We start from the raw sequence: 14,862 nt of genomic DNA on the forward strand, positions 1-14,862 counted from the left end.
GACGAGTTGGACCGACGTCTGCGACGGCGACAACCTCAACCGCAGACTCAATTCAGCTTGCAGTAGCTTTGCAGGCTGAGTGGACAGCCATTCCACAGGATGTAATTCGTCATCTCATCGCTTCCATGGGCAGGAGATGCCAAGCAGTTATTGATGCTCACGGGGGGCATACTCGTTATTGACGTTGAGTGACGTTAAACTTCACCTAGTGAGCGTGGACTTCGCCTTTGCAGACTTTGGATGTTCAGCAGTGAATGTGCAAAGTTTCACACATGTCATACAGAACTACCCGGAATAAACTTGTTAACAATTTGTCTCATATTTTGCCTTTTGCGTTTCTTTTTTTGAAGAGTATATTAGAAGTGTGCTTATTTAAGTTTATACCAAATGAGATAGTTATACAAATGAGATACAAAACATGAGATAGTTAAGAAATGTAAGCACGTGATTTGGGTTCGACCAATTAAAATTTCACACTTAACGTACTATTCAAAATCATTGTTAGTCATGCTATCCTGTTTCGTGAAATTAAAACATCATAATCCTATAAAATATATGTTTTAAACAGAGAATCAGGAGCCAGATGAAGTGTAGAATTTAGTTTTTCAGTTGTTTTTTTTTATTTTAGTTATGTGTATGTATGAAAGACTATTGTTTAGGTTAGAAACAACAATTCTAGGTCAATACGTATGTGACGGCTTTCCACGAAGCAGTTCTACTGTACGTCTTAGCCTTGAATGAGACTTTGGAAGAAGGAGGTTCTATTACCAATGGTAGTGTTATTACTCAGAAAATGTGGAATCGAACGTTTGAAGGTAAAAGATACTATTTAAGAAAATCTTTAAGCAGTTACACAGGCTTGTGAATTTAAACTTCATAAAAGTTGTTTTCGTTTTAATAACGGATGTATTCCATAATTCACCTAAGTAGATTTTGAAAATAATATTCATTTTTTCTTCTATCAAGTAAGGATATTTCTCAAAAATTAGGAAGAATAAAACACATCTTACTAAGATTGAATTATTATTTCGTTTCCCACAATTAATTTTTTTTAATTATGATTGTGTTCAAGAACAACCGATAAGGTGTGCGTGTGTTTTTTTCTAATAGCAAAGCCACATCGGGCTATCTGCTGAATCCATCGTGCGAAATCAAATATCTGATTTTAGCGTTGTAAGTCCGTAAACTTACTGCTGTATCAACGGAGGACCAATTGCTAAGAATCTCACGTGGTGGAAAAAAAGGATATCATTTTCAGAACAAACGTATAGGAATTATTATAAAACGTGTAAAATTTAAAGACAATAAAACCATCACAGGTCTATGTTATCACGTGCTGCTTGTTAATACTTCAATTAAATATTATTATAAAGTTAATATATAACAGAAATTAATATTTTTTTCTCTTCCAGTAGTCTCTCGGTGGTATGGTGGTAAGTCTAAAAGGAGGGGCTCGATTCCACTCGGTAGACTCAACAGATAGCCCGATGTAACTTTGCTATAAGAAAAAACCCACTCACTTTATTCCAGTATAAAGAATTTAATTAATGAGGTAGCACAGAAATCAATTTGTTTCTCAGGCGTGCTTTTCCATAGATATTAGACGTGACAAGGAATTCAATATTAGGAAATAACTTTATATCAGTAGCTACATATTTTACGGTATTTAATTATGACATCGTTTCACATATCCCAAATCCGCAACGTCTTCAGCAACCTCGTGAGTAATCCTTCGGAATGAGTGGAAATCCATGTTTCATAGCCTCGTTAAGCCTTTTCCTGTCTCAATTTCATTTCCTAATTTTCGCTTGGCATAGGCCAGGTGGGTTGAGGTACTCGACTCATAATACGAGAGCCACAAGTTCGAATCCCCGTCACACCAAACATGCTCGCCATTTCAGTCGTGAGAGCGTTATAACGTGACGGTCAAGCCCACTATTCGTTGGTAAAAGAGTAGCCTAAGAATTGGCGGTGGGTGATGATGACAAGCTGCCTTCACTATAGTCTTACATTGCTAGATTAGGGACGACTAACGCAGATAGCACTCGTGTAGCTTTGCGCGAAATTCGAAAAACAAACAAATTATCGTAATCCTGTTATTCCGTCTTTAAAATAATCACAAAACTATGTATCAATTTTTATTTCACTAATCCACCAGGAGGTCAAATTACGGAAAGTTTAACAAAATTTATTATTAATTTTTAAGTCCTATGCTTTTACTACAGTATACGTATACAGCCTAAACTTGACCCATCTCCTATACGCACTTGTAGACAAAACATATTGTACCTCTTTTATTCGCCAATAATATCCATGACCCGATTTTACTGTACCTTTATCTATAACTTCATCAGTGACGGAAACTTAAGGTATTGTAAATGCAAGAGGAACGCAAATTAAATATTAATTAATTAATTATTAAAATAATTAATTCGAAAACTGTATTTATTCAAAATAAAACAATTTCAGATTTTGGATTTTGTTTTCAAGTTGGCATTATGGTGTTAAAGGGCATTTGAGGGCTCTCAGAATCGAATCACAGATCTTGGATAACAGGTGACGAATCTTGGATAACAGGTGACGAATTAGAAATCTTTCACCACGAGTATCCACATTTAGAGTTTAGTTGTCTTTTATTGCTGTTTTTTTATATTGAAACTTCTAAGTGAGGGAACATGGAAAATGTGTTGTTTCTTAGGGTTTTGCAAGAATTTATTTGCATTTTATTTCAAAAGTGTAATTTTGCTCTCAAAATAATTTTTTCTGTAATTGTGTTTCGTGGATTTTCATCACTCATTTACTGTATTCTGTTAAAGTTATAACATTTGGATCGAGTTGAAGAAACATTTACGAGTTAGTAAGTTATCGACTTTGGTTGTTCCGATGAATAAAATAGGACACATCCAAATACAGAACTAATTAATTAATTAAGAAGTATTTATTGTACTTTGTGAGTTTTAATGAAAACTCTGGCTTTTTCAGGAATCACAGGTAACGTTAGCATCGACGAGAATGGAGATAGGAAAGCGGATTATTCTTTGCTTGACATGGATCCAAGGACTGGTATTTTTCAGGTACGTGGTACAAGTCTCTATCAGATATGATATGATCTACACACATAAATTTATAATGCAATTATTATGAAATAATAATTATATACAGTGTACAGAAATGTTTATAGAGTCTGTATTAACCAATATTTTTTATACTGATACTTAGGCCTGAAACATAATCTATTTAATGCAGTATTATCACTTAACGTCTGAGTACCTTGTAGCTGAGTCTGTAAATAGAAGGACTCCAAAACTGGATGTTCCAGAAGTTTTTATTCTTACCGTGACTAGTTGAGAACTATAATTTCGATCAATGTATGGCTTCATCATTTCAGCTAGGTTGATTGTAGATATTATAGTGGTGTGTTAGGGTTATTTTAATAAATAGGTTTATTACTGATCGAAACTCGGCTTTTAGCGTTGTAATTCTGAAGACATGCCGCTGTGCCGGTGTGTGAGGGTAAATATATATAGAGATTCAAACATAACCCTCTCAGCTGTATCTCAAACTTACAACGTCATTTATTGAAATAACTTATAAGCAAGATTTGTAATATAAGAAACTGAATAATATTACTTGAAGTTGGGTATATTAATAAATAAATAAGAAACTCGGTAAAATAGAAATATTTATATATGTAACCTTTGTTAAGTGGACGTTCAAAACATTTTGATACTGATGAAAGATGAAACTTAAAAAGACACTTAGAAACAGTTATGGAATATTTAAATTTTCTACTTTCGTATATTAAAGTTACACATGGAAACGGCGAGAGTCAAAAGACTATATTTCAGTCAATGAAAGGATATAAAACTAATGACATTTGCTTTAATCTAATTAGGTATTAATTGAAGTATATTGAAATAAATAATTCTAAAGAAATATAAAAACACATTACAGTAACATGAAACACGGATTATTGTTGATGTCAGTTTCTTTGTTTAGGGATATTGTACGAAGGTAAATTTAATAAAAAAAAACTGACACGAGTAATCATATGGAAAACCAGCAATAAAACATTTTATAATTTTTATAACTAAACATGAAGTAGGGATGGAAAGCTAAAACAGAAACAAGGTTGGGATGGATACCAACATACCTACATAAGTAGTTAGTAAGTACTGAATCAATTTTATAAATTTGTGGACTCATCCAGTGGCACAGCGTATATCTGCGAGCTTATGCTGCTAGAAACCGGGTTTAGATACCCGTGATGGGCAGAGTATAGAGAACCCTTTGTTTAGCTTTGTGCATAATAACAAAACAAAGAAATAAACAAACTCTTCTGATGGCCTGTTGTGTCTTTGCTATGAAACATACGCATTCTATCCAATGAAATAATGTAAGAGATAAAAGATAGTTAGAAAAAATAACGTGCTTTACCTTATTAGGATAAATTATAATATTTACGTTTGGGGCTAACCAATTTATGACAATTCAACATTTGGTTGTATATAAAACATATTCTTGGAAAGATTTGAGTTCTAGCGTCAAGATGTATGTATGTTTTTTATGTATTCATCTTTAGCCTGTTTCTATAATTTTGAGCACTGCCATCCTTGCATCATACTTAATTTTTGCAAATATTTTCTTTTTTATTTGTTTGCCCTTTTTTAAAATAAAGTCAATTTTATTTAAGTTGGTTCATAAGTGAACGTTTGTTTTATTTTTATATTTCAGTGTATTGTTAATATTATAGTTAATATTATATCAGCTTATTCATAGGACTTTTAGAATGGCTTCATCTATTAATACTATACCTTATAATATTGTATGACTGCTCTTAATATTGGCTTTTGAATACTGAAAGTTGAGGAATCTTCAGTAAGGAAATAACATGTAAAATGTATAACTGTACGATCCCTATGTATATGTTCACATTCTTTTTTACATTTTCACAGTTTTTCTATTCCTTGTTTTGTGACGTCTTTTTTCCACTGAATGTATGTAATGAAATTTGTTATTGTGTGTACAGATGGGTTTTTTTTTCGCTTCTTCACTTCATGCATAATGTAGGGGTTTGCTCCCGAATGTCACCGATTGTATTGTGTACAAAGCGCTTAGTATTCTACTCGTTACAGTCGTCTAATGTTAATCTATTAATAGCTAGTAATTTCTAGTTCATTCTATACTTAAGCTTTTCAAAGGGACACCAGATTCCTGTAAATAAGCTAAATTTAAACTGTAATGATAACATCGCTTACCCTAGAATTATGATGGTTTTGACTTATACTAAGCACTACTGTGCTTAGCATTTTTCTTAAAATGTTTCACTATCGTACCAAACGTCATCGCAAAAATGTAATAAATTTTTTGTCTAGCGTAGAAATATAAGAAAGAAAGAACGAAACCATAGATCTTTAGTTCTTCACTTTAATGACATTGGGAGTTTCACGATATGTAAAACACTTGTGTCAATTAGGTTTTCAATCTTGGCAGTTATTTTTAAGAGTTACAGAGTAACAACTTGAGTGTGGCAGCAATTTGTTTCCTCGGTTTCTCCCTAAATACTACCGTGCTTTGTGGTAAATTCTTTAAGTAACAGTTTGTTCCTTAGTTAAAACCAACTGTAACAAATACTTTCTAAATGAAATACACTGAATTCACTACTTTGTAGTAAAGTTTCATTCGTTTGTAAACACAGCCTCTTGCTTAGTGATAGGTCTCTGGGCTTATAACGGTAAAATAACGGGTTTGAATACCCGTGTGGACATATAACAGTTAGCCCAGTATGCAGATTTGTGCTTAACAACAAACAAATAATACATTGTAGGAATTTAAAGAAAGAACTTACACATGGAAATAATAACATACCATTTAAGTTATTAATATTTTATTTATTTATGGAACGCTTTTTTTCTATCGTTAACCCATAAACGGCGGCCATCATCAATTGAAGCTGCTGCCCACAACAGTTCCGCTGTTTAAGGGTTAATATAAAATCGAGCTTTTTATTAAAATCACCATATAAGTTAGTCACATTGCAAAAGTTTAATCAACTTAAACAAATAATTTTTTATAAAAGTTTGATAAATAATAATGTCGATTTGCTTTCACATTCTACGTTAAATTATACTATGTAAAGGTATTAATATAATTTTTCGCATATATCTCGAAAAAAAATTTAAATTGGATGTTAACTTCTAAACGATCAGAATCCAATCTGTTGTGAAATCCCCTTTTTCAACCATGATGAAATAGCTATCATGGTCTTTTTGTTGAAATAAAGTTCAACAAAAAGACATTAAATATATTGAAACAAGTTGGAACAGAGAAGAAAAGAACCATCCAGCGATTTAGTCACGTTCCAACGAACCTCCTACTTTTAAAGCTCTGACTTTATTGTAACTAGGTAACGTAACTACTAAAGGAACCTCAATATATATACATGTACATATAGAATTATCTTTCTTAATCACTAGAGGATTTGACTTCCTCTAAGGAAGAAAATTCAGTATTAGGGCTGACTGTGTACAAGATCAGCACAACTAACTATTCTCAGCTAGAAATAAAGAAAATCACACATTTGTTTTCTCCATTTTTGTGTGCACAAGCAAGAATACATTGAGTTGAGATGTAGACGCCGATGTGATGATGAACCTTTTGTTTCAGTATGTTCAGATAAGTACATCAAAAGTTGCTGTATTTATTTATGTGTTTAGAAAAATACACCAAAAGTTTCTGTATTTATTTATGTGTTTAGAAAAATACACCAAAAGTTTCTGTATTTATTTAGATGTTTAGATAAGTACACGAAAAGTTTCTGTATTTATTTTTATGTTTAGATAAGTACACCAAACGTTTCTGTATTTATTTACATAATTTGTCGAAAATCTAAAAAAATTACAAAGAACTCCAAGGAAGAATGAATTGTAATAGTATCTCATTACATCCATTACACTGAGTACCAACTCTTATATTATACACTTACAACCTCTTACATTAGTTACCTACGCTTATAATACACACTTACATCCGTTAGTTACCTACTCTAATAATACACACATCCGTTAGATTACTTACCTATTCCAATAATACACACTTACACCCATTACATTAGTTACCTACATTTATAATACACACTTACATTATATCTGTTACATTAGTTACCTACATTTATAATACACACTTACATTATATCTGTTACATTAGTTACCTACATTTATAATACACACTTACATTATATCTGTTACATTAGTTACCTACATTTATAATACACACTTACATCCATTATATTAGTTACCTATTCCAATAATACACACTTACATCCATTATATTAGTTACCTATTCCAATAATACACACTTACATCCATTATATTAGTTACCTATTCCAATAATACACACTTACATCCATTATATTAGTTACCTATTCTAATAATACACACTTACATCCGTTACATTAGTTACCTATTCCAATAATACACGCTTACATCCATTACATTAGTTACCTACACTTATGATACACATCCGTTACATTAGTTACTTACAATAATACACACTTAAATCCGTTAGTTATCTACTCTAATAACACACACTTACATCCATTAGTTATCTATTCTAATAATATACACTTACATCCATTATATTAGTAACATACATTTATAATACACACTTATATTACATGTGTTACATTAGTTACCTACACTTATAATACACACGTACATCCGTTAGTCACCTACACATATAGTTCATACTTACATCCGTTAGTTATCTACTCTAATAATACACACTTACATCTATTACATTAATTGCCAACAAAATGCATGCTTATATAAATCACATTAGTTCCTTAGTCTTGCAGTACACACTTACATAAGTTGCATTAGTTACCTACACTTAAAATACAAATTTACATCTGTTACACTATTTACCTATTCTTATAATACATTAGTTAAAAATTAACTTTTCATATTATTTTTTCAGGAGTGATGGGAGTCGCACATAAAGTAATAAACAGAGAAAACTAGATCCGATTGAAATAGTTAAGTCATTCACACTGTTAAGATACAAAAATAAAGAATGAAACATGTTATTTATTTTTTCAGTTTCACAAATTTCTCATTTTATTTTCACCAGTGAAAAATTACATGGCAAATAAATTTGCAATGCTGTTTTTGTGCGTAAGAAAAACAATTTTTGTCTCTAACTACAGTAGGACATCGATTATTTATTTGTTCTAGAGTAAAGCCACAATGAACCATTTACTGTGTCCACCGCATGGAATCGAACTCTAGACGATTATAAGTTCGGAGGCTTATCGCTGTGCCACTGAGGAACGACATCGGTATTGTGAAGTGTTATAAACAACTAGGTATTCTTATGGGAGTAACACTGCCTGGGCCACATATACCACGTGCTCTCAGGTTGTCAACCATTGGTATAGACAAGTGGGAAAGCCAGCACCAATGTGAATGTTTGTATTACTAGCGAGAGATAGACTTAGAGGAAAAACATGCCAACCATAGGATTTTTAAATGTTGTTCAAAAAGGCTTAAATATTGAGAAAATGTATGTTATATTTAAATCAGAATTTCCATACGCCGTTTCTGAAAGTAAACATGATTTTTTTTTTCCAATAGGAGCGAGGAGCGTGATTCTGGTAGCTTATAGTCTTTCACGACTGTATGGGTTGTATTTTATCGACAATTTTGTCCAATAGGCGGAGGGAAGTGATTTTGGTAACTTGTAGTATTTTACGATCGTATTGGTCGTTATTACATTTGTCTCTCATACTTAAAGATATATATATAAACTCGCTGATTGGCTAATAGATTTGGATGAGGCCTGTACAAACAAACACTTTCAAACAATGCAATCCTCGTAGTATTAACTTATAAGTCTTCCTGGTTTGCACTAACAACATATCACAGAAATAATAAAATAACATGACGAATGAATCAACTTCAAAACGAAACTCGTGTGAGATACATTAAAATACGTTTGTTCCGCTTATTACACGTTTCGTTTGATTTACCACAAAGCCGTAACAGACTCTGCATTCTGTCCACAACGGGAATCGCTCCACACAATTTTAGCTTTATAAGCCCGTAAACCTATCTCCGACTCACTGAAAGGCCTTATTACGTGTACTAATATGTCCTTTTTAGTATATTCCTAGGTTTTTATCCACCACTTTTCTGAACATTAACGTGTTTAAATCCAATTATTAGTGTACATATCGTTCTGCAAATTTTATTTTTCCTAATGTTTCAGTTAACTTACTGAACTTTGTTAAATAAGTCAACCTCAGTGGTAAATTGTTCAGTGATTTGTACTGATAATATAAAGACCATAGGCCTGAAGTTCAACAACATTGTTATGGTGTTCTTTACCTAAAACATGCTTCGGTTCACCCACATGTAAAATAGGTACGAGTTAATACTTTCAGGCTAACCAGCAAACAGTTGGAACGTGGAAAAAATATTATTTGCTTGTAAGTTAACACTCTTCTAAAAACGAAAACTTTCTCTTGCTTTCCTCGGTTTCATTATCTAAGCTGTTTTAGATTGATCGCTTCAGTATTCTTGTGTTTCCCACAGTTAACAAAAGCATTTTATACTGACTTGTTTCGTAAGTACATAAAATCAAAGTGGTTATAAAATATTTGTAAGATTGTACGAAACAAACGTGAACAGTTTTTCCTTGTGGTGGCGTACTGTGAATTTTTCCCCTCCTAAAGCTCTAAGATATACAAATAAGGTTTATACGTGCTATATAAGAGTGGTGGGTTCTACTAATATCAATTTTACATGTAATGTAAATGTCTTTCGTGTTATGCCATACCTTTTAAAACATCGCATCGTGTATGCTTTCTTTGAAGGTGGTAGCGAATTATTATGGAGAAAGTGGGCAGTTTGAGTTCATTCCTGAAAAGAAAATTCACTGGGCTGGAGATCGCAAAGAACCGCCACCTGATACACCAGTGTGTGGATTTGATGGTTCAAAGTGCCCAAATAACGGTAAGCGCAATGATATAGACATTTATAGTTCTCTTCGATATTCATAACGCTATTTATTGTACGCGAACGGAATGGAAAAGAGAACGTATTTCAACTAAAGGTTCAGAAGTCACGTTAGGATCGTGAGATTTATATTACTATCTGTTTTGTACAGCATGGAAAGTAGTTTCGGATCAAATGTTGAATATTCGATGACTGATTGCTTCACACATAACTGTTAAATACTGTAATAACCTATTTTAAACAAATCAAAACATCTCTCATGACAAGTTGTGCATAGTTGAAAGTCAAACATACTTTTTTTCAGTTAAAATGATGCGACTCTGGTAAGCATCATAATGTGTTTAGCATTTCTTTATGTTGCTTTGTGAATGTTTAAAAACATTATCGAAACTCGTCAGAAGGTATAATTTCATGGGTCTCCATCAAGTTAAGGCTTTAAATATTATTGTAGTTAAGACCAATTATATCTGTTTAAGGCCAATGCAATTGTTATAAGCTTTTAGAACTTTTAAAATGGTTTGGCATGGCGAGGTGGTTAAGGGTGTTTGACTCACCATATGAAGGTCCCAGGGTCATTTTTCTGTCCTATCAAATATGCTCGCCTTTTCAGCAGTGGGAGCGTTATAATGTGAAATAGTTATACCTATTTCTAACATTTGTTAGTATTTTATTGAAACCATAACAGAAACATTTGAAATAATTATACCTATTTTAACATTTGTTAGTATTTTACTGAAACCATAACACAACCATCTGAAATAATTATACCTATTTTTAACATTTATTAGTATTTTACTGAAACCATAACACAAACGTCTGAAATAACACAATGTAACAAAAGTTTTTTTACTTTTTTTGTTTCTGGACAGAAAGTGTTATTTCCCAATCGTTTATGTCTAAAGTAAATGAAAAAGACCTATTTTTCTCTTCAAACTTTTCTTTTGTGACCTGGGTAAAGAAATTTTCAAATTTACCCATTTTTCATAACATTTCAGGTAGAGTCACTGCTGAGTAGCTGATAGAAAACTTTCTCGAACTTACGAGAATTTTCAAGAACCTTTTAGAATTTTCTAGAACTTTCCACAGTAATATACAGGGCTCACCACTCACCACTTCAGTTTAGTTCTAACTGTCTAAGTAAACTCATAGACCTATTTGATTTTATAAGAGATGGCATCAAGAAGCTGTAAGCATTCTCCAGACGCATTCTGCTATGTATGTGACCAATTTATCAAGACAAGAGCGAAAGAGTACTCTGTGACAGCATCTGTTAAAATGTATGAAGTCTACAAGACATATTTCGGCATGCCTGTCTGGGATCAAGACAAACCCTGGGCACCTCATTTTACCTGTGAGCACTGAAAAAACAATCTAGAAGGTAAGGCGCACAATTTTTGCTTGTTTGAATAGTAAGATTTTATATTATATAACAGGGACATCGCAGCGCAGTACAACAGGAAGCACTGACCACAATGAACAGTTCTCTGTGGGGAGGCACAATGTCAAGTGTGAGCCACTAGTGGACTTCCAGAAGGTGTTGTTCCCACCATTGCACATAAAATTTGGTCTTATGAAACAATTTGTCACAGCTCTTATTAAGAAGTCTGCAGCCCTCAAGTACCTCCGAGACTTCTTCCTTAAGCTGTCTGAAGCAAAGGTCAAAGTTGGTGCCTTCGTTGGACCACAAATAACGAAGATCCTGGAGTGCACAGAATGCCCCAAAAAGCTCAGTAGGAAGAAAAAAAAAGCTTGGAGCAGCTTTGTCGCAGTGGTTCTGGGCTTCTTGGACAATCACAAGGACGAAAATTATGTCGAAATGGTTGAGGCTCTGGTGAAGAACTATGGCAAAATGGGCTGCAGGATGTTTCTGAAAATCCACATCCTTGACGCTCATCTTGTTAAATTGAAGGAGAACATGGGAGCATACTCAGAGGAGCAAGGCGAACGCTTCCACCAAGATATACTGGACTTTTAACACCGTTACCAAGGAGCGTATAATGAAAACATGTTGAGAGACTATATTTGGCTGATGCGTGAAAGTGATTTACATTACAGTCGCAAATCTCGAGAAAAACTACTCACTTCTAAAGAGTTTTGTATAACTTTAGTATAAATACATGTAAATCTTGATTCATATGTTGTTTTATTCAGACCTTATGTAAATGAAAATGTGTAAATTTGTCCGTTTTTACATAGAAAATAAGTTAATTTCCAAATTTCATTATCCAGGTCACAAAAGCAAAGTTTGAAGTAAATTTGCTTCAATTTTTGAAGAAAATTGGTCATTTTCTGTATTTTTACAACATAAGCAATTAAGAAATAAAACACACTATCCAGGAACAAAATTTGTGTTACATAGTGTAATTATACATATTTTTAACATTTATTAGTATTTTATTGAAACCATAACACAACTATCTGAAATAATGATGTATATTTTAATTTTTTTTTCTTGTTTAGAGGTTTCCCTTTACCTGGTGATCAGTGCAGTACTGAGTGTCCTTCTCATGGTGTTGTGCATATTTTCTATATTCATATACAGGTACAGCTGCAAATTCTTAAATTCTACGGAATGTTTATGTTAGACATTAATATCGGTTCTTTTTCAGTAATATTATATGATATTAAAAGACGTTTTTTTCTATGTTATTTTCATATTCGTATTTACTTAATCCTCTATGATGTCATGATGTGGTATACTAAAATTGTCGCCCCATTTTATAAAACCTTTTCAAACAAACTTGGACGTTGAAAAATAAATTTAGATCAATACTGAACCACGTGAGTTTTAAATTAATATACTGATTACCTGATGAATAAAATCTGTTTACTTGAATGGGGATCCCGGCATGGCCAGGTGGGTTAAGGCATTCGACTCGTAATCTGAAGGTCGCGAGTTCGAATCCCGGTCGCACCAAACATGCTCGCTCTTTCATCTGTGGGGGCGTTATAATGTAACGGTCAATCCCACTATTCGTTGGTAAAAGAGTAGCCCACGAGTTGGCGGTAGGTGATAATGACCTGCCTTCCCTCTAGTCTTACAGTGCAAAATTAGGGACGATTTTCGCAGATAGCCCTCGAGTAGCTTTGCACGAAATTGAAAACAAACAAACAAACTTGAATCGTACTGTGAATGAATTTCATAACACTTAAAATGATAAAAAAAAACATACTCCCTACTGCATTTTCTCGTTTGTCCGTTTACTATTAAAGATAGTAATTCAAACACTGGGATTTCGGAAGCAGTCAAGTGTTATTTCACGGTTTTCAACTGAAATTCACTTAATTTAAAAATGTACTACAGGTATCTGGAATAGTTGTCGGTATGTAACTCGTGAAAATACTTCGTGACATTTTATATGTAGCTCAAAATAATAAATTATGGTAATTCTCTCGATGTGTCAGTTTCAAGATTTTTAGTGACATACTGTAGCAAGATGGTAAATAGAGTAGAAGTTAGAAGAGTGGTATTTGATGTGACGTATGATAAAGAACGGAACTATCAATACGTATTAAGTTTACTTAATATCTAGTGACAACAATTATATAACAGTTAAACTAGTAACTATGTTGTTATACCTATTTTAATTTGACAAATTTATTTGATATTCCACGATTTTAACATTTTTTTACATATTGTAAAACGTTTTCAATTAAACTAACACGAATTATTTCCATTTTGTAACTAACAGACACTTTAAGTTAGAGGCTGAATTGGCGTCCATGACTTGGAAGATTAAATGGGAAGATATCATGACAACATCTTCTCACGAATGGAAAAGTTTGGGTTCGAAAAAAAGTTTAAATCGAATCAGTAATACGGTACGTTTAAGTTTCTGAATGTTTTAACGTTATAATTTTTATCCAGTAAATACTGCAGTTTTATATAAAAATGTATGCTTGTATTTGAGGATACAGTATTCATGAACTTTAAAAAAACATAAAAATTATTTGTTACTCTGAGTACTAAGTTAATAGGTTTTGATCTGAATAACTTGTCAATGATTTCTTCTTTCGTTTTATCTGGTTAAAGTGTTAGCTAGTCCGGTCATTCTGTTAACGATATGACTCTTATCGATATTGAAACCGGTTTCAAACTGAAGCCGATAGAAGAACAAGTTCAGACATCTGTGTTTGTTGAGGAGTGTTGTTGTTAAGCTCAGTATCTGTGTTTGTTGAGAGTGTTGTTGTTAAGCTCAGTATCTGTGTTTGTGTTGAGATGTGTTGTTTTTAAGCGCAGATATCTGAGCTTAATAACAACACACCTCAACACATATAGATATCCGAGTTGAGGTGTGTTGCAATTCAATTAATGTAGATGTAAAAAAGCAGACATACTTAGAAGGTTTATCACATACAATGCCGATGCAATAATTATGTTTTCTTAAGGTAACCTCCAATATATTTAAAATACTTTCATCTTTTGTTTTTGTATTAGAGTGAATGCTCTTTATATACCTTTGCCCAAACTGTTCCAACCAGACAGGAATTCATCAAAACAGGTTATTACAAGGTATAATAACTTGTTTTATTTATTTGAATTAACGGCATATTTTAATATTTGATTATTTTTTAAAAGTATGGAATTATAAAATTGGTAAAACATTTATTATTAGTCATATTAAAATGACGTAAGTTTCAAATTATAATACTGATAATAGTTTTATTGGCTGATCAGTATGTGTGATACACTTACCTCATAAGTTCAGCGCCTTATAATATCTTTATACATTTAAGTACGTAATTTAGGTTGTAAGTTCTTGTTTTTGTTAGGGACAAGTGAAAAACTTTTCTTCGGATATAATTTTATGGTAGGAACCAAGATGCCTTTTCTTGCTATTACTTT

The 14,862-nt window shown here is 32.6% G+C and overlaps 1 protein-coding gene across 4 annotated transcripts in view; it reads left to right on the plus strand.

The window, feature by feature from the left end:
• LOC143255202 (atrial natriuretic peptide receptor 1-like) overlaps positions 1-14,862 on the plus strand; it is a 112,919-nt gene that overhangs the window by 47,552 nt on the left and 50,505 nt on the right. For all 4 annotated transcript variants that reach the window (XM_076510490.1, XM_076510491.1, XM_076510489.1 and 1 more), the window contains exons 4-9: positions 680-815; positions 2,983-3,074; positions 9,875-10,013; positions 12,477-12,558; positions 13,709-13,838; positions 14,455-14,529. In XM_076510490.1, the coding sequence (XP_076366605.1) occupies positions 680-815; positions 2,983-3,074; positions 9,875-10,013; positions 12,477-12,558; positions 13,709-13,838; positions 14,455-14,529 (654 nt within the window). The remainder of the gene's footprint in view (positions 1-679; positions 816-2,982; positions 3,075-9,874; positions 10,014-12,476; positions 12,559-13,708; positions 13,839-14,454; positions 14,530-14,862) is intronic.

This window comes from Tachypleus tridentatus, chromosome 7 (assembly GCF_004210375.1).
Source record: "Tachypleus tridentatus isolate NWPU-2018 chromosome 7, ASM421037v1, whole genome shotgun sequence".
Taxonomy (NCBI): Eukaryota; Metazoa; Arthropoda; class Merostomata; order Xiphosura; family Limulidae; genus Tachypleus; species Tachypleus tridentatus.